The 21,310-nt window shown below is 36.1% G+C and overlaps 1 protein-coding gene across 1 annotated transcript; it reads left to right on the top strand.

The window, feature by feature from the left end:
* The first annotated feature begins 248 nt into the window (after window positions 1-248).
* Window positions 249-13,780, top strand: LOC122066238 (histone-lysine N-methyltransferase ATX4-like). The gene is made up of 23 exons (XM_042630063.1): window positions 249-2,006; window positions 2,169-2,224; window positions 2,305-2,518; window positions 3,103-3,225; window positions 3,338-3,406; window positions 3,496-3,564; window positions 3,677-3,768; window positions 3,879-3,971; window positions 4,709-4,844; window positions 5,881-5,986; window positions 6,137-6,236; window positions 6,371-6,495; window positions 6,842-6,987; window positions 7,569-7,673; window positions 9,713-9,777; window positions 10,876-11,083; window positions 11,456-11,542; window positions 11,658-11,714; window positions 11,804-11,893; window positions 12,216-12,302; window positions 12,705-12,779; window positions 13,044-13,144; window positions 13,528-13,780. The coding sequence occupies exons 1-23, from the start codon at window positions 1,008-1,010 to the stop codon at window positions 13,616-13,618; spliced, it is 3,294 nt and encodes a 1,097-aa protein (XP_042485997.1). The 5' UTR covers window positions 249-1,007; the 3' UTR covers window positions 13,619-13,780.
* The last annotated feature ends 7,530 nt before the right edge of the window (window positions 13,781-21,310 follow it).

Below are 21,310 nucleotides of genomic sequence, written 5' to 3'. Positions count from 1 at the left end.
AAAGTGGGCAAAATGACAGCACGATAAAATACAAAGTAGAAGTGGATCTAGATATGCATGTATGACCCTCATAGTCCTCGTCTAATTGTATAGGGAAGGGTCAAAGTCTTTGCTCAAATTTTGACTCCTGAAGAATATTATAAGTAATAAAGTGTGCATCTTCCTATGTATGGAGAAGGCCCAAAGCTTCTACCGTATCTGTCCAGATCTCAGCTCGTGAATGTATAATGCCACTGAGTATTTTTTCATTGTGTCGTTAATGCAAGGTGCACGCAATCAGGTAGTGGTCTACCCTTTGTTTTTCCGGCAGGATAACTAAGATCCCCGAGTTCTCGGTTTGACGTTCCCGCCGCAATCTCCCTCGCGTTTTTTCAGTCTCGTTTTTTGGATTTGGATTAGGAGTTTTGGACTTTTGGAGCCAAAAAGAACCAACCTGTACTCAAGGATATGACCCTTTCTAATATTTTATTATAATTATTATTTTCTCTAAATAAATATATGTAATTCCATGTATCTCCCCGACACAGAGGCCGTTGGAGAAGCTCGTGACACAGATCCCATAATCCTTCAACCTCTCGAATGTTGTCTCTGCAAATTCCTATCATTATCTTGAAAATCTTTTCCCAATCTTTTATTTTTGTTGTTCATCTCATCGAAATTTCTCTTTCCTCTCTCTCTCGTTGATCTGTTACATCCAATGGTTGAATTCTTTTAGTCTGAAAATCTTTTTTTGAGTTGGCAGACTTTCGATTCGTTCTTTGAATTTTTAGGGCTTTTTGCGGCGATTTTAGTTTTTATTTGGAGTTTATATTGGATTTGGAAGATAGATTTCCGTCTTCCGTGTCGAAGGAAGGAGAAATCATATCGTAGGATGCGGAATTCCGTCGGATTTTGATTGGATCCCTGAATTCAAGGGGTTTCGGGAGGAATTAGGTTTCTTCTCGGAATCGAAAGAAGAAATCGTTCTTTCGTTTTAGTTTTGTTTTACTGTAATTGTTAAAGGGCGGATGATTATTAAAAAGAGATTGAAATCCAAAATGCCTACTCTCAAGCGATGCAAAGTAGGAGAACCTGGTTGTGAAGACGACGATAATCCAGGGATTACAAAGAAACGGAAGACGAATGGGTATTGCCCGCTTGATCTTCTGGGCGAGGTCGCTGCCGGCAGAATTCCGTTGAGTGGTTTTGGATTGCGTCGAGGGTTTGGTGATGATTGTGAGGAATTCAGCAGTGTTGCAGCTTCATGGTGCACAGAAGTCTCTTACTGCCCAGGTGAGGTGGAGTCTGAACCAAGGAGAAGACAAGGTTGGAAATTGAAAAATCACACTGCAGAGCCACCACTAATCAAAACGTCTCGAGGACGCGTTCGGGTGCTCCCTTCTCGTTTCAATGACTCGGTTCTCGATCCGTGGAAGAAGGAGAAGACTAAACCCGTTGTTCCAGAACCCGACTTCACAACTGAAACAGCATTCTGCAAGAAAGAGAAGTTCGGCTGTAAAATTCCAAAATTCGTTTATGGGATCACCAAGAAACAATGCAAGGAGGATAAATTCAGGTGGCAAAGCCCCAAATTCACTCCATTGTATAGAGAAGAAGATGATGATGAAGAAAACGAAGAAGAAGAAGTGGGAAATTTGGGGTTGAAGAGTTCTGAACTTAGGAAGTATTCTAGCTCCCGCAGCTCGCTTACATCTCTCCACGAGCAGATGACTGAAGTTGCCAAGTCTCCATCCTTGTTAGAAGCTCAAGAGACACTCAGAACTTTTGACCTGACATGCGCAGATAGGTCGTTGAAGGATAACAATGAGAAGCGGAAGGGTTTCTACCGGCCGGAGGACTTTGTTCTGGGTGATATAGTTTGGGCAAAATCGGGAAAGAGGTATCCTGCTTGGCCTGCCACTGTCATTGATCCGATGTTGCAAGCTCCTGAAAGAGTATTGAACTCCTGTGTTGCCGGAGCAATTTGTGTAATGTTCTTTGGATACTCTGGAAATGGGAAAGAAAGGGTAACCTGTTTTGAATCCTCCTTCGCTCTCTCCTTTATATCATGTGGTTGTCTTCCTTCATTTATTGGCAGTATTTGTTCATTAGGATTCTGTAGTAATGAGTAAATTTTATAGTATCCAGTAATTTATTCCTTATGACTTTGTGTGACTGTTGATGAGCAGGACTATGCATGGGTGAAGCATGGGATGATTTTTCCATTTTTAGAATATATGGACAGGTGTGTAAGTAAGACTTTGTTACTTTGGACTTCAGTCGCAATGAAGAAAGCTCTTTTAAGGGAAAATTTTGTTCCTTCAGATTTCAGGGGCAGACCCAGTTGCACAAGAGCAAGCCCAGTGATTTCCGGATGGCTATAGAAGAGGCATTTTTGGCAGAACATGGTTTTATGGACGTGTTGACAGATGAGGTGAACACAGTGGCTGGGCAGCCAGCTTATGATCAATCTATTCCTGGAGGTGCCCAAGAGGTCACTGATTCAAATCAGCATCAGGAATGTAATTCTCAGAACAAGGCAAGTTGTCTCGTGTTCCAGTCCCTTTTCTCTAATCTTGTAACTGGGGTCACGACATTGTCATCAAAGCTCTATTGTAATAATCAGAGCGTTTTCTTTTCTTATCGTGCCTTTTTATTTTCCCTTTTTTAAGTATAACGAACATTATAAATCAGAATATGAAGGTATAAGTTGTAAAATTTGTATGAAACTGTAGGTGGTGGACAAGGGCAAAACGGGGTTTTAAGAACTTTGAAGTTTGAAGCACTATATGCCCACCTTTAGTGAGTTTGACTAACTGGGAACCAATAAAAAAGGTGTCACAACTCACGTGTGTTTTTAGTAAAACATGGGGGATGGTGTTAGCATTGTCATAGCTACAGGAACTACGTCTGTCTGTCAAAAACCTTTGGTAAACAGTAATTTTCCATAGATTTTGATTATTTATTTGGAGCAAATGATTCGAAGAGAGCATTATGGCATTTTTTTTTCTTTTGATCGTTTGTTTGTGCGTGCAAGTGCATGTTTGTGTCTCAATAACTTGGTGCATAAAATTTGGCTTGTACAAAAATATTTCTGCTTATCAAGTTTAGTTTCCTTTTCAGGATGTGCTTGAGAAGAAAGGTATACGACTGTGTGATGGTTGTGGGCTGAGCCTACCCAAAACTACGAAGAAAATGAAGAGTTCTAGTCTGAAGTCCCAGTTTTTATGCAAACATTGTACTACGGTTTGTATGACATGTCTTAATCTGGGTGCTTTAATTTAATTTTTTTGGCCGATGTTGTCTTGTAATTTCCTACTGGTGGCCTTATTTCATGTTAAAATCCACTCTTATGCAGTTACTAAAATCAAAACAATATTGTGGCATATGCAAGAAGATTTGGCATCACTCTGATGGTGGGAGTTGGGTGAGACAATCTACACACTCTCTCTCTCTTCATCACCAGTATAAATATTATTAAACAATTTGTTGTTTGTACTTTCCTCATTGAATTAGGTTCGCTGCGATGGATGTAAAGTTTGGGTCCATGCAGAGTGTGACAAAATTTCCAGCAACCTTTTCAAGGTTTGGACATCACGTAATCCTGACATTTAATTATCTTCCTTGGTTTTATTTGGAAACATCATTCTCAAGTCTGAAGGATGATGTTACTGATTTTAGTTATTTTATATCAAAGGATCTTGAAGACTCTGACTATTACTGTCCCGATTGCAAAGCAAAGTTTAACTTTGAGTTATCAGATTCAGAAAAATGGCAGACAGAACAAAGGTTCCTCTCAAACTCTTATTGAATGTTGCCCTTTTTATTTTCTGTTCATAACAAAGGTTCGTTGTCCTTTTTATCTTCTGTTCATAAAGATCTTACAATTTTTGGGACAGGTCTGACAAAAACCCTGAGCAAATACTGCTTCCAGACAAGATAACTGTTGTGTGCTATGGCATGGAAGGCACCTATGTTCCAAGTCTTCATGCGTAAGTGTCGGTTACTTTATAACCTCTCTCTCCCACTCACTCTCACACTTACACACATACATACACACGCACCGGTATAAATATTATTAAACAATTAGGGTTTGTGTCATCTTGAAGTATTTTGCATGGACCGTTTATATGGCATAATGTAACTTGGGGCATTCTTCATTTCTTCACTTGTTGATGGCATCCCCATAAAGTGCATACCTCATGAGCTGATTTGCCAATGATGACCAAAGTTTGATAATTATGGTTCTCTATTGTTTATGTCCTGCTTTTGATGTATCAGTTACAAGCTCTAATAATGTGTTTTCCTTTTCAGTGTATGCTAAATATAAAGTTTGATGATCCATTGTATGGACATTTCTCTTTTTTCTTCCCTCCCTCCTTCTCGTGGAACTTGTCTGACTTCAATTTATGCTAACTATAAAAGCATGTGAAACCCAGAGAACATGAACCTAAGAATTTATCTTCTTTCTCTTCTGTGTACGGTGTACTTGGAAGGTTCCATGGACTAGTTTCTATTTTGTCTGTCTTCTATGCTTAAACTTCCGATTTTTAAGTAATAATAATAGTAGACCTGGGCGGTCACTTGCCTTGGGTCTATTTTTCGCTGCGCCCATCGGGTCTTATTCAATTATAATTTTTGACACTTCAAGATTACACTTGTTCTCCCCCCCCCCTTTTTATTTGAAAGAACTTATCTGACAGTTTTTCTTGTTTGATTTCTGTTCCAGAGTTGTGTGTCGGTGTGGGTCATGTGGAACAGAAAAGCGATCACTTGCTGATTGGGAGCGACATACAGGTTCCAAAAAGAAAAACTGGAAGACAAGTGTTAAAGTGAAAGGTTCAATGCTACCACTGGAACAATGGGTTTGTACTTGAACTAGATCTTGTTATTTTCAACATCCTACTAGATTCTTTTCTCTTACTTCAACATTTCTACTTTTGGATAATTTTCCACAAACAATTAGCTTCTTGCAACTGACATTGTAAAGCATTAACTTCTCATTTAAAATTTAATATTTAAACTCATTTCTATTCAAATTTGATTAATAATATTTATGATATTTTCCTTTGATTTTATTCCTGTCCTCTTGCTCCATAGGTCAAAGTCCATGTTAAATAAACTACTTATTCTTCACCTCCTTTTTTTTTGGGGGGTGGGGGTGGGGGTGGGATTGTTGCTAACCATGGGATTGGGCAGATCCTGCCAGACCTTCAAAACAATAATATCAATTTACAATTTTACCAAAAACGACAAGAGCATTTTAGAGCAGTGATCAAAGAGGTCTGCTGGAAATCCAGGGAGTTTCAAGACAACGAGCTCATTATATTATATATATATATATATAAGCCACATTTGATGCTTGGAATTATAAGACCTTGTGATTCTTCCCTCATACAATGGGTCACCAAATGGTTTCTTTGTTAATTGAGCACCTTACTTGTAACACATGGCATTTTTAACTATTCTTATATGGTTTCTCCATCCTAGCTGGGGGCAAAATCAATGTCTTGATTCTCATTAAAAAAAAATTCTCATATAATGAGACCAGACTTGGAGTAGAAGCTTTCTGTGGCTTAACATGGAATTGCACTTCAACTCTGTAACTTTCCTGAGCACTGATTAATTTTGAGAAAGGTGAAGTTACAGAAGTACTGATCCAAAACTTCCTATGAAACCTGATGTTTCATTGATTGTGTTTCTACGATGTTGGGTTTGTGATGGTGCTAACTTTCCCTTTTTCTCTGCATTTTGTTATGATTATTTTTCAATGCTTTCTCTGTTTGGTAAATGGGATATTCTTTTTAAGTGTATTGTTCTTTGGAAACAAAACATACAGGCTTACAGCTACAGGAGCAGTACATTGTTGTTTTTAATGTCATTTAATTTTGAATTTTGCAGATGCTGCAGGTTGGAGAGTATCATCTACATGGTCTTGTTTCTGTTACTCCTCTTAAGCGACCTTCTCTGAAGGTACAGAAGCAGAAGTTGCTTGATTTCTTGAAAGGTAAAGTTTTTCATTCTAGCACAGAGACTTTACCTATCTTATCAATTTCAATTATCATTTGTCCCTCTGGGCAAGAACTGTGAAGATGCCTTTACATCGTTGAGCTCACCATCAGATAGACTGGTTAATTTGTTTTTTTCATCATGACAGAAAACTATGAACCTGTACATGCTAAGTGGACGACAGAACGGTGTGCTGTTTGCAGATGGGTTGAGGATTGGGATTACAATAAAATTATTATCTGTAATAGGTAGTTCCGTTCTGTTGGACTATTGTTTACTCAAATAATCTTTGTTGAAATTGGAATTATATTTTGCTTTTGCAATTTCTGCAGACTCACTATCCCGAAGATGTATATGTAATTAGTTAATTTGATATATCCAGATGTCAAATAGCAGTTCACCAAGAGTGCTATGGAGCAAGAAATGTTCGTGATTTCACTTCATGGGTTTGCAGAGCATGTGAAACACCTGACATAAAACGGGAGTGTTGCCTTTGTCCTGTGAAAGGCACGTTCTCTTGATTTTTCTGAAGCTTTTGATATGTTTTTTTTTTTTTTTTTTTGTTAAGTCTACTGTTTTTATGGTTTAAGGATCTTGTTACACTGGGGCTTATAACTTTTTGGTGCTTCTGTATGAAGTTTTGCGTTGATTCCTATTTCTCTTACCATGAAAGGCAGCATGTAATTCTGTCAGAATTCTTCTTATTTTCTTGCCTTTTTACTCTACCAATATTACATACAAATAGTTTTCTGTTAAATACAGCATTTACCAGTTCACTCCAGTTTATGGCTTGTGTAAGTTACTGCTTCTACCAATTGATGTCCTTATTAAATTTGTACTCTTTCTTCATTAGGGGGTGCTCTGAAGCCATCTGATGTTGATGAGCTGTGGGTCCATGTGACATGTGCATGGTTTCAACCAGAAGTTTCTTTCGCAAGTGATGAGAAGATGGAGCCTGCTGTTGGAATTTTGAGAATTCCATCACATAATTTTGTGAAGGTAAAAGTGAGAAAAAGAAAAAGGAAAAGAAATTTCTTTTGATTTTAACATGGCTTGAGTTACTTTAAAAAGTATTAAAATATATTTCTTAGTTTTTCAAGAAATATAAAGCTTTAGTTTCTCATGAGAAATATGTTCTCTTGCCCTTTCAATGGAATTTTCCCCATCTCAAAAGATAACCATCAAAGTGTCCTGGAAGCTTATAATATTGTAACTATTTCCCATCTGTCTGTCTGTCTTTTCATGGTGAATATTAGTGACTTTGCTTGCATTGATATGTAAGTAGGTAGATATGCATACATACAGTTTTGCATGCACTACACATGCTCCTTTTCAGTTTTATATGGAATAGAGATCTTCCAAGCGTTTCCCTAGCTTTAATGTGTAAAGGTGGGATTTGTTGAAACAGAGATGAAGTCTTTGCAATTAGCATATTTTTCTCTGGCAATTCTGTTTTCTGGTGTATGTATGTTTCTTGGTAGTTCAGCTGAGTAACTTTGAAGTGGCTTGTTCTACTGTTATGTAATTATTATTTAATGAATGCCTTCTTAAGTAGTGCTCTTGTCTGCTGTGGGTTTTAGGTTTGTGTGATCTGTAAACAAATGCATGGTTCCTGCACACAGTGTTACAAGTGTTCCACATATTATCATGCAATGTGTGCATCAAGGGCGGGGTATCGCATGGAGGTAATTTTACATAGTGATTTTTATTTATGAATAAACCATTCTATAGAAATTGTGCAATTTTGGATACAACAGTACACCACTGCTTTATGAAGAAAGTTCTGGAGGTTAAAGTGCATGATATTTAGTTATGATTGTGTTTACAGTGATTTGATTCACTCTTGATCATCAGTTATGACTTCCAACAGTTTTTTGACTTTATTAGTATGCGACAGCTAAAAGCTGCAAATATAGCAATTTTAGTTGCTATAGTAGGGGCTAAATTTGCGGCAACTTTTCAGTAGGTTTCTTTTTGTGTTTCTTCTGCATAATGTATGATTTCTATAGGCAATTCAGTGTGTTTTCCACAACCATGTTTACTATGCCATTTTGTGAATGCATATCTGCAGCATGATTACCACAAGAAGATGCAAAGCCTTTCATCTATGTGAAGAAGAGTGATGATGAATGGGTATACATCTAGAAATATTTGGAATATGGTTGCCAAAAATATCAGGAAATAAACGAAGAGGACGTTGAAGAGAACTTTATGGTTCAATGCAATCCCACATTGAGAAGCAAAGCAATCACACTTCTAACTTCCACAATATTGCTTGAGTCCTTGAAACCTTGTTGAGCTTGAATAATAGAAAATTCTTCGTAGTTCCGGTACAGTACTTTTACCTGAATTTGCAGAACTATGGAGACATGCTACCCAACAAATAAAAGCAATTACAAAACTTCCCTTCATTGGACCCACCCACTAAATGCACCAGAAGTGAACATCATCATGAGATAAAGCCCAACCACATGTGGTCAGTGGTCCCAAGCCCAAGTCAATGAATTGCCTTGAATTCTTATTGCTAATAAAATATCATACAAAAATACATCCGGAGCCAGCTGATAACAAATTAAATGACACCATGAGGGGCTCATGTGCAATGTTTGAAATTTTAAGCAAATCTGTCGTTAGTGAAATATTTCTCTTTTTATAGGGGTCGAGACTCGAGATCTGCCAAAATTGGCAAGTTTCCAGTATTTTGAGTGAAACCTGTCAAAATAAGTGAACTATTTCAGTTTTCCCTGTGTTCAAAATCACCCCACCAGTCAAAATTCCAAACATTGCCTTTGTGTGGTACATGTGGATTCCATTAAGTAGTGAATCCCACGTGGGCCTTGTAATGCAAAGGCCTTACAATTATTCCGTTGATCTCATAGACTGTTGAGAGGCTGTCCTTGGTTCCAATCATGAGACTGTGAAACCCATGTGGAGCCTGCTTTACTTGTAGCCTCTTAAGTGTGAAGAACTCTTTTAATGAACTTTCATGTGTGAAGAGATTGAGGGAGTATTTACTTTCTTTGTATGGCTGAATTTAAGGTGCTCTTTATGTGGCTATATTGATACATTTTCTTTAGCTTTGTAAGGGATCTAATCTTCCCTCCTCCCCAGAATAAAATAAAATAAAAAGAAAAAGACACCATACAAAAGGTTCTTTTGAAAAACCATTACCTAAGGCTTCTCGGCTGGAAAATATGATGTTCATGGACGCTATGTCAGTGTTGAGTTCCATATTTTTTTATAATGTGAGGTAGTATTGAGGGGCCATCCTCTTTCTTGAAGACCAAGTAAGATTGCCCAGGGCCACCTAAATGATGGGAACTTGCATGTTAAATGCCACTATTGAATAATTTTTCTGGTTTTTTAATTCTCAATGCCATGTCCAACCTACATACTGAAGTTTTGTTCAATCTCTATGAGTGAGATGCATATTTTCTGTGAATATATGGAAGTTAGCTGTAATATACATATGGTTTGTCATAGTGTGATTTCCTGTACAGAATGACGTTAGTAAGCTTAAGCTGCATCTCTTGTTATGTATGCAAACTGATACAGGGCTCTCAAGTTCCATTCTTTTACTTGAATTTCTTTTAGGTGTGAATCTGATAGGTGCTTTTCTGTTAAAACTTGCAAAAGCACGTACCCATTGAAACCTCTAAATTCCTAGTCAACTACTGCTGTTGGTTTGCTATGATATTTTACTTGTACTATATTTATCTTGTAGTTGCACTGCTTAGAGAAAAATGGAAGACAGATCACAAAAATGGTCTCATATTGTGCTTATCACAGGTAATGTCATCTTTTTTATGTCAACTTCTACCTAATGTTCTATGATAGGAGAACAAAAATAAGATTGTACCATGTCAATTGTTTTTTTTTTTTTTTTTGGGGGTGTGGGGGGTGGGGGGCGCTCTCTAATTTGCAATTATCCCTTGTAATGGCTTTAGAATTCCCTGTGTGATGGATCCTTTCCAGTAGATCTTCTAGCACACATGAGTTCGGCCAAGTCCAGAAGAACATGAGAGATATGGTGCTTGACTATGATACAGGATTAGTTATCAAGAGGTGCATGCAAGCATTTACTTGCTTTTGCGTGCATGTGTGATCTAGAAACAATTTTTGCAAAAACCGAAACTTGCAAGCACAAGCATTTACCTGCAATTAATGCAGAAATCGTGATCTTGGTCGTCCTGTAACTTTTGAAACTTAACTGGGCATACTGGCACTCTACTCAAATCAGTTAAAGCCGAATCCCAATTAATTGGGTTGGCTACATGGATCCTCTTTTCGATGCCATTCTATTTAAAGCCATAGCTATAAAGCAGTCATGTGTCTCTCCATTTCAAACCAGGTCATATTAGGACTCCCTCTTGTTCTTTTACCACCTTGAATTCATCCACACCATTATTTATTGGTGCATTTTCTGGTCTTCGTTGCATCTGTTCAAGCTATCTCAACTTACCTTCCCTCATCTTTTTGTCTATTGTTGCAACTTGTAAGTTCCTCAGAACATATTCATAACTAATTCCAAACTTCATTATCCATCTTAACATCCCATCTCAGAATCTCATCTGTATACATTTTTAAATGGTCATCCAAGTCTTCTGTGCTATTATCAAAGTTGAATACCTCTCTCTGGGCATCACATCAAGGTTGGTAATACCTAATACATATCTTAATATTGGGTGGTGAAAGGCAATAAACATTGGGTGACTAGGTTGTCATGAGTACTATAAACTCTTGTATGTTTTCCCTGCATCTGAAGGGTTGCCTAGTCTGCAGCATTCCACGTGGAGGATGTGGTTTCTGCTAGAACAGTTTATTGTGAAGGCTTAAATGTAACAATATATTGATATGATTTATGTCATTGTTTTATTTGTTGGCCAGGGCTCCAAATCCAGATACTGTTTTAGTTATACAGACCCCAATAGGGGTTTTCTCTGCCAAAAGCTTGCTTCAAAATAAGAAGCGGATGGTTTCCAGGCTAATGTCATCCAACAGAACACAAGTTCTAGAGGATTCAGCCTCGGAGATTGATCAGTTTGAGTCATCATCTGCTGCAAGGTGCCGGATCTTTAAAAGATCAAAACATAAGGTACATCACATATGAAATCATTCTGTAATGTTATACATGTCAATTTTGTTGTACGGTTATTACAAACCTAACTTTAAGCTTACTGCTTAGAGAGTAAATATAATGTGGGGTACAAGGAGATGTGTGGCCCATATTGGGTCAATGCGAGGGGGAGGAAGCCCCAGTGGTTCTGTTCTAGCAGATTTGCATGACCGAGTTTGTAGACATCCGTGCATTGTTTCTGGGTGGTAAGAATGCAAGCCATGGTAGATTGGCTACTACCATCGGATTGGGTTAACTAAATACCTTAGAGATATTTCTAGTTGGAGCTGATATTCTTAGCATAACGATAAATCATGCGTATTTAATTTCTCATGTTCTTTTGCTTGTCAGAGGACTGGAAAAGTGGCAATAGCACACCGAGTAATGGGGCTATGTCAGCATCCGTTAGACACAATAGAATGCTTGAATACGTTTAGGGTAATATATCTTATCATATAATCATTTTCGGTGGAATTTTTGTTTCTTTGTTATTTTTGAATGGAAATTGAATGAGTCGTCGTAGAATTGATTGGCTTGATATATTTTCCAACAGGAAGAACAGGATTCCGGATCCTTTTCAACATTCAAGGAACGGCTTCACCACTTACAGGTAAATTATCCATCTGTTTTTTTTAATAGTTATTATTGCTTGCTTAATTTACTTTCTAATCTCCCTCTGGTGTATATTAATGACTGTAGAGAACCGAAAATGATAGAGTTTGCTTTGGTAGCTCCGGCATACATGGATGGGGTCTCTTTGCTCGTCGAAATATTCAAGAAGGAGAAATGGTATGCCTTTGAACCTCAATATAGATTCTGAATCATGTGCTTGTGTTTTTTACCTGAAAATATCAAACGGTCAAGAAATATTTCTTGAGGGATTGCTTGCAAGCTCCCCCTCTCCCTTTTAGTTGAATGAGATTTAGGTTTGTGTTTGATGTATTACTTTTAGTATTCATCAAAAAGTTTCTTTGTGAGGCACAATTAGTTTGTAATTTCATGCATGCAATTGTTATTACAAAACAGATGCATTTATTACCAAAAACTTATACTGTTATTCCTCAGAAGTAAGATACAATCCTTGAAAAAACTTTCCTTTGCCTGTATCCAGGTCCTTGAGTATCGAGGTGAACAGGTTAGGGGCAGTGTTGCAGATCTAAGAGAGGCACGCTACCGGTTGGAAGGCAAAGACTGCTATGTAATTTTCTTTACTTGACTCTGTTTGCTTGCCATATCTAATAGAACGTGCTGAGAAAAATCTTCTTTCAGAATGCTGGCAGAAGAAGTTAATACAACCTTACTGCGCCCCCATGGAGATTAATTTTTGGATTAGGAGAGGCAAAATGGGGAGCATCAGTTGGTGGGACTATATCTTGGGTCCCTTCCTCCTGCATGTATTATGTCTAATGATATTTTTGGTGGTGCTAGACTCTTTTTTTATCTTATGCATGTGCCCTTTTCTGTTTCCTCTTTACCCATGTGACGGTGGGGGGTTATGTTTTATTCAGGCTAAAGTTCAGTATGCATCTCTTCTGTTTTATTACTTTCGATCTTGGGTTGTGTTTCTAACACTGGAAGGTGCTGACTTCTTATTCTGCAGCTTTTTAAGATCAGTGAAGAAGTAGTGGTTGATGCAACCGACAAAGGGAACATAGCACGCTTAATAAATCATTCTGTAAGTTGACCAGAACTGATTTGTGAGGATATTTTCATGTGTCTCTCACTACTGCTTTCCTGTTCATGTTCACTACCTATTGGTTTCCATTACAAGCATTATGTGTTTAGTTTGTCACTTTTTTCTCTCAAGGCACTCATCATTCTGAGGAAACTTAACCTCACGACTGGTATTGAATCTTTTATGCGCAGCTGCATTGAGGTGTAACTGTGTTCTGCTTGTGATGATCACTGATTCAAAACAATTACTTTGCTCTTGGTACAGTGCATGCCCAATTGCTATGCAAGGATTATGAGCGTCGGGAATGATGAAAGTCGGATTGTACTAATTGCTAAGACATATGTTTCTGCCGGTGATGAGCTAACGTATGCTCTCTCTCTCTCTGATTGTGTGTTCATAAACCATTTTTTAAAAAGGGTAAAAAGGATTATGTCTGGGAGTGTTGGGGCTCCACCTAGACACGGAGGGGGTGAAATGACATCCCTGCCCCCATGAAAGGCAGAAATGCCTGCCCTATTAATGCTTCCACGTGCACTCCCATTGGCCTCGTGCTGGTGCAGGGGACATGCTCCTGGACAGAACTCTTCCTGAAAAAATAACATGGTTTAGATTGTTATCATTACTATTATTATTGTTGTTGCTGTCGTTATTGTTGTTTCATCTGGTTTGGAGCCATATAAAAAATGGTGCATTGTTTCTTTTCAATGACCCTAAAATTGACAATTTTCCCCATGTTTTCATCTAACAGGTATGATTACTTGTTCGATCCTGATGAAAGCGATGAGTTCAAGGTTCCCTGCCTCTGTCAAGCACCTAACTGCCGGAAATTCATGAATTAGCTTACATAATTACCATTGTTTCTCCAAATGGAGCACTGATTCCCCTTACAAGATCTCAGAGTTTTGTTTGCTGAGTCTGTATTTTCTTTTCCATTTCTTTGATAATCTTTCAAGCTTAATAAAAGCTTCCCCCCCTCCCCCTCCCCTCCCCTCCCCCTCCCCCTCCCCACTCCACCTCCCCTTTTTTTTTTTCTCTTCTTTTTCCTTTTTTATATTTTTTAATTTTCCCCGGCATTCTTCATGTAAATTGTTCTACAGTTCCATCAATTTAATACAGCTTCTTTTTTCATTATATATCAGATCTCTCTTCAGTGGAAACAATTCAGATACATTTCCATGTAATGTGCATGTGTATGAAAGAAATCTATATTTAGCGGCATTATTGTAGAGCAATGCAAGGATGTTTGTGGTGCATATTCTCGGTTCATAAATACTACAATCATTAAAAAGGGTGCACCTCGTGCGCGAGGCCTCCACTACAGTGGGGTTTGGGAAGGGCTGACCCCCCACTTTGTGGAGGATTAAATAAAGCATATAGGTTTACTATAGAATATAGATGTAATGTGTATTTTTATATATGTACATATAATTTAAGTATATATATATATATGTGTGTGTGTGTGTGTGTGTGTGCGCGCGTGTAGTGCCCCATAACTTTTAACCATTTAGTCACAATGGAGCAATCTTACCATTGCATCAAGGTCCATGTTTCAATATTACAACCATTGTTTACCTCCCTAACCACTCAAAAAAAAAAAAATTATAATAATTATAATAATGATAATACAACAACCATTCAAAATGGTGAATAGCCTCGGCTTCAAATTGCAATTTGATGATTTTGATATGTACAGGGTCGGCTGGCCATGTGTTCTAAACAATGGAAACAAATTGGTTCCAACCTCTGGGATCGCTTGGTCTTTGCCGAACGTTAACTAAGATGTTTCATATTTAGATTACCCACCTGATAGATTTAGGTAAAATAACCAGATTTATTAGAAAATTTTACACCATCCACTTTTGTGGATTCTTGGAAAGGTTAATCACTTTCATTCCCTAATTACTCGAACGTCTTTTCTGAAACATTAGTGAAAACAATTCTACCTCTTTTTTCTCCCCTGATGATTCAAATCCCAGAACCTCTTCTTAAACCAATTGGATTCGACCCAGATAAAGGGAAACAAGAGATTTAACAAAAATAAATAAATAAATAAACAAAGATGATGATAGAACTGCCTATGATTTGTTTCAATTTCCCATCTCTCTCTCTCTCTAATACCAAGTAATACGTAACTTAGAAGCTTCGATACAAATTGTAGAAACGGAAACCTGTAAAGGATGTAAAAAGATAAAATAAACAAATGAAAAGAGTAACCAAACAATCATAAAAAAAGCATATATGTGATAATTGTTCGGGAAATTTTTCATTTTCTCAGGAATAAAAGAAAAGGTAAGTTGAGTTTGTTGTTATCAAACTTATATGGACAAGCATATGATAGATTGGAGTGGGGGCTAATTCTAGTATTTTTTTTTAGTATGTGTTTCGAGGATCATTGGTGTGATTTGGTGGGATACCTTATTGCTCCAGTTTCATATCCTATCAAATTTGATGATTATATTTTTAATTTCATTGAACCATGGAGAGTAAATCAAGCTTCCCCTCTCAGTCCTAATATTTTCATCATGGCTATGGAAGTTTTATCCAAACTTATCCTTACTTATAGAGACCTCAACCTTTTTGAGACATCAAAGTTGCTCAAAATGCCATTAAGATTTCTTATTTATTTTTTGCAGATGATATATTTATATTTGTCTGCCACTAATGAAGACATACTAACCATTAAGTTTGTCCTTGAGCTTTTTATTTCTTGTATTTTTTATGATCTATCAGAGCAACACATTAATCTAAACAAAAGCAGATTATATCTCCGTATGATTGTTCCTAATGGTGATAATCCATCTCTACTCTTCTGGGTCTTAGAGAAATGGATAATATTTTTATTTACTTGGGAACTAATACATTTTTATCGAGATTCTACATTGTAGGATTAAAAATAATAATAGATTGGGTGGAAAAAATACTCTCTTGTTGGAAAACTAAATTCCTCTCTTTTATGGCCGCAAAACTATTACTCAATCATGGTAACTTATACCCAACTATCTTATGTCATGTTTTGTTGTTCCAATCAAAATTTGTAAAAAAAACTTGATTCTATGTGCTTGCATTTTCGAAGTGGGGATATTTAGAAAAAAGAAAAATATGTTAAGCTTAGGAATTAGTTTGAGGGTCTTTTATCATCTCCTTCTCATAACCTGCTGTGCTAAGAACTAAGTTGTTACTCAATCATGATAACTTATACCCAACTGTCTTATGTCATGTTTTGTTTTTCCAATCAAAATTTGTAAAAAAAACTTGATTCTATGTGCTTGCGTTTTTGGAGTGGGGATATTTAGAAAAAAGAAAAATATTTTAAGATTAAGAATTAGTTTGAGGGTGTTTTATCATCTCCTTCTCATAATCTGTTGTGCTATGGTAATCAGAGCAAGAACTAAGCTGTTGTTAGGTTTTACAAAAAAATTTACGGTTATACAAAAGGTGAGTATTTTCCAAAAAGAGGGGTAAGGTAACCCAAGGCCATGAAAAGTTTGAGTAAGAAAATGATCTCATATCTTCAAATTTACTCTATATCTCGTCTATTTTCCATCCATTGTCCTGTCCTTGCTTCAGACCTTGGAGAATGCCCCATGCTGTTGCTTCAGAAGTGTCTCTTGCCATTAGATAATTCGCATAAAGTAAAACACAGTCATTTGCTGTTATAATTGATATTGTCTAGCTAATCATAATTTTTTCTTTTATTTGTAAAGACAGATATTAACAATATTTTCTTAGAGAAAGTGCTTAAAAATTCTAGTTGAATTTGAGCATTTAACAATTCATTCATCTGATTTTAGTGGAATGGGGATATTGATGCTACAAAAAAAACTCTATCTCATTATATGGAATGATTTGTTCTCCAAAATTATGACGAGTTTAGAATTTTGTGATTATTCCACTCAAAATAAAGCATTGCTCTTAAAATTTGGTGGAAGTTTTCATCTAATATCAACGTTTTATGAGCCAAAATGTTAAAAGCAAATTTTTTTCAGTCTCAATTTATTTGTTACAAAAAAAGCATAGCCAATAGGGGATCATGGTCTTGGAATAGCATTGTTAGTATACTTCCGTTTCTAAAATAAATGGTGTTAATTAAAATTAAAAATGATATGAATTCTTGTTTGCAGGTTTGATCCCATCACTGCCTCCTTATCTTTTTCCTGCACCCTATATGAAATTGATGATAAATCTTTTCATTAGGTAAAACCATTTGGACGAACTCACATGAGAATTAACAATTAATTCATGAGCCGATCCCAGAAGTATGAACATGGTTTATTCTCTCTATTTTTTTCTTTTCATTGATCCTCTATTAAACATTGTTTAAAAATTAAAGCCCAATCAATAACTAATGTTTTTATTATTATTATTTTAAGTTTGACATGTAAATTTATAACTTTGAAATTCATTCTTTTTTTAATGTAAATAATGATAATCATATGGGGTTATATATAGAGAGGATATACATGGTTTAACAAAGTTCATAAAGAGAAATTATTCTTGCAAGATTTTAAAGTAGCTCACAACCTATACTATAAAATATAAAACATCATGCATAAATAAAATAAAAATGAAAGATGTTTCTGTGCATCTTGTAGTGATGGTTAAAGAAAGTAAATTTTAGAATAAAATAAAATTGAATCTATTTCTTTTACTTCTATATTTGTCTAATGATTCTATAATCTTAATATTTACTCTCTTTATAGATTTAAAGTACTCTCTTAAAAGTAAAAATAAGAAACTTATAAGGACAGTAGAATTTTGACTGTTAGAAAATATATATATATATATATATATATAACTTGAAACCTCTAATACCAATTTTAAAAATGAAAATTGTACACAATGTAAAAAGCAAAATAAAAAAAATAAAAAGAGCAATCAAATAATTATAACACATAGATATACGTGGTTCGACGAGGGATTCGTATCCACAGAAAGATAAAAACATTTTTTATTAGTAGTGAAACAAATTGTTACTTGCTCACTTTTTAGATTGTTCTATGTGGCTACAAAGAAATATCATAACCCTAATAACCCATATTACTAAGAAAAAGAAATACAATAATTCAAAATTATCACTACAAGCTTTTAACAATTCTTTAGACAACCCGCAACCTGAACTATAAATTACAAAACATCAATCATCAACAATATAATAATTGAAAAATATATATATATATATATTTTAATATCTTATATAGTGATAGATATGAAATTAAAATTTTGGAATAAAGAAAAATTGAAACCACTTCTTTGTTTATATATTAATGGTTCAACGATCTCAATGTTCAGTCTCTTTTTATATCTAAAATATTCTTTTAAAATTTGAATAAAATAATCCTTATGAGAACAGTAAAATCTCAATTATCGTAAACAAAATAACTTGGTAGCTTTGATAACAACTGTAGAAATAAATACATGTACACGATCCAAAAATAAAACATAAAAAAAAAAATCAAACAACCATAACATAGTGGTAAGTATAAGGAAGTAAATTTTAAAATAAAATTCACTTCTTTGCTTTTATATTGATAGTCTCACAATCTCAACATTCACTTTCTTTTTAAATCTAAAATACTTTTTAAGATTTGAATTGAATGGTCCTTATGAGAATAGTAAAACCTCGATTATTATATAAAAAAAAAAATTGAAAGTTTTGATACCAATTATAAAAGTAAAAAAATGTATATGATGTTAAGAAAATAAAAAGAATAATCAAACAACCATAACACAAGTTTATATGTGATTCAACAGGGTGTCTATATTCCCACAAAGAGATGAAAGTAGTTTCACTAGTAATGGAGAAAATAGTTACGAGCTCTCTTCCTCACGTTTCTGTGTTTATAAATAATTTTTCATAACCCTAATAACCTCTATTGCTATTGATACTCTATAAAATCACCTCACCAATAGGCGTGAGACACATGACAAACAACCACAAACCAAGGGGTTCTCCAACTTAAAAGCACCTAACCATAAGGGCAAATAGGATATTTCACCCCTTATAAGGATCAAGGCTTTATAACAACTATCTTATAAAAGGGAAAACAAAGACTAAGAAAGGTTAGGTCATTCTCACCCTCTCTTCCCCGACTGCTCTTTCAATATTGAATCTTATATTGTGATCTGAAGACTAACTTAGGCATCGAAGCTTCATCCACCGGAGCCCCCTCCAGTGACACTCTCTTGTCTGTTGTGTACTAGTGTGCATATCTGAACCAAGTTGAAATATACAACAACAACTATCAATAAAGGTGAAATAGAGCCAAGTTGGGCCGAGTTTTTGAAAATCTTAATCCGACCCAAAGTCCCCAAAACTCAATTGAAGCCCAATCTAACCCTAAGTTAGGTCAATGCCAGCGAAACCCAGACCCTGATAGAGTCAGGTTGGCCCAGATTTTTGTAAGGGTTAGGGTTTTAAAAATATTTTAGATACTAAGTGAGGAAACATTATAACATAATTTTTTTTTTTAATTATTTTATTGAAATGGCACATACAAGCACACATAAGTCAGTACCACATTATATAAATCATTAAATCACATCATATAAATCAAAGTTAAATTTAGGGGGTTGGACAGGCCTGCCTAAGCCCAGCCCAACCCTAACCTACCCTCAGGGTCATAAATCTTTGTTCAAGTCCTGTTGGGACTCAGGGCGAGGATGTCAGCGCTAAAATTACAATCCTAACTACTAATTTATCGAGGAAAAAAGATATGCATATTTTCTATATTATCTCTATGGACTTTTAATAGCCCTTTAAAGGTAGTCCACAACCCAAACTAAAAAATACAAAACATCAACCCTCAACAACATAACCATTAAAAGAAAATGTTTTTATACATCTCGTAGTGGCAGCAATTCCTTTTACTTCATTGAAAGGAATTGCCCACAATCCAAACTATAAAATACAAAACATCAACCCTCAACAACATAACCATTAAAATAAATGTTTTTGTACATATCGTAGTGGGGGAATTGCTTTTACTTCATGGAAGGCAATGCTGCACTCTACATTAAATGGCGTCTCTGCCCTTTTACTTACAAAACTATTCTGTCATTCTTCATTGGAGGTGCATCGTAAGTCGGTTACTCAAAGAATTCTCTCCCATAAATATATGAAACAATTTTTATACTTACAATACTGTTGGGAGAAATTGCAAGCGCCAAATAAAGAGCGTAGTACTATTTTGAGAGGGCACCCATAGTCCTGAGCACGGGGATCAGTTGCTACTCCCTCACTGTAAGCCTTGGTCTGAGCCTAATCTTGGCTATCATAGATAGTGAGCCCCTGGACTGGGCTCCTCCAATTTGATGACTGCAGGATGAACATGGGTAATGGAAAGCATCATCTTCATGATAAGGCACATGCAACAAAACTTGGGGTAGTGTTAGAGCTACGGTGTGTTGTCAGATAGTTGTTGTGTGAGGAAGAGGAGGGGACCCAGGGTAACTCAGAGATTTTGAGTTACCAGGAGAGAAAGAGAGCCAAGCTCTTAGTGCAAGGTGAAGATTCCTTGACCTTCTGAGACCCAACACTTACTTGCAGGGTACTTAGTGATGAGAAGGCCTATAAGATTAACCATTAAGAAATGCATTTTGTAGGTCATTTCCAATTTAATTGATCTATAAAGTAATGAGTCTCCAAGAGATGCTAAAAAGCTCCAAGCTTCCTCACAATTACTGTTTAATCTCTATGGTATATCAGAAACTCTCCAAAGTCCATACCTGTACGGCTATATTCCATCCATCTAGAAGAACTGAAGAAAGAAAATGGAAGATCCTAAACTCTAATGCGATCAGGGTTTCAAAACTCAGAATCAATAATTGAATTGGCTAGTGTCTGATTCCAATTCAAATCGATCGGAAACAGATAGGAATTGGTGGGAATCAGTGTGAATCAACTGGATCCAGTGCCGATTCTGATACGAGTCAGACGATTCCATCAATCCAATTTCAATTTTTGAAACCATGAATGCAACGCAGGGCAAGTCCCAACGATGATGATTGACACCCAACAGGATAATATGCCCCAATTACCGAACTCGGTACCAGACCCATATACCCAATTCGGATCCACTTCACTTTCCCTTCAACCTTGCTCCAACTAAACACATGCACACGACTAAGGGTGTCAATCGGTCTGGAATCAGGTATTCAGTTCGGTTTCGGTTTTGGTTCCAAGGAGTGTTAGTGTGATCCAGAACCAGACCAACTCATGTTTCGGTTCTGAAAATTGATACTCGTACCCGACCTATCTGGTTCTAGTATCCAATTTCAAATTCAATTTTTTTATGCAGCTGCTATTCAGAAGACAAAATATAAATGATCATTCACTAGGTTATTGGTCTTCCCCAACAAAAGAATGAACAAGAAATCATGAGCTATCAATGGACATGTATTCATGTCGAATGATCGTAAGCAATCGATCATCTATTGAACTTCTAATATCGTTAATTTCACTACTTGAAACTCTATTAGATGATTTATCATTTAGGTGATTGAAACTAAATATCGTTAATGATCCTGAGCAA

Source organism: Macadamia integrifolia, unplaced genomic scaffold (genome assembly GCF_013358625.1).
Source record: "Macadamia integrifolia cultivar HAES 741 unplaced genomic scaffold, SCU_Mint_v3 scaffold23, whole genome shotgun sequence".
Lineage (NCBI taxonomy): Eukaryota > Viridiplantae > Streptophyta > Magnoliopsida > Proteales > Proteaceae > Macadamia > Macadamia integrifolia.
This window is presented reverse-complemented; position numbering and strand designations above follow the sequence as displayed.

Coding starts and splice junctions, on each gene's coding strand:
- LOC122066238 (XM_042630063.1), top strand. CDS start 1,008: ATGATTATTAAAAAGAGATTGAAATCCAAAATGCCTACTCTCAAGCGA. Junction 2,007..2,168: donor CTGGAAATGGGAAAGAAAGG/GTAACCTGTTTT, acceptor GTTGATGAGCAG/GACTATGCATGGGTGAAGCA. Junction 11,543..11,657: donor AATGCTTGAATACGTTTAGG/GTAATATATCTT, acceptor ATTTTCCAACAG/GAAGAACAGGATTCCGGATC.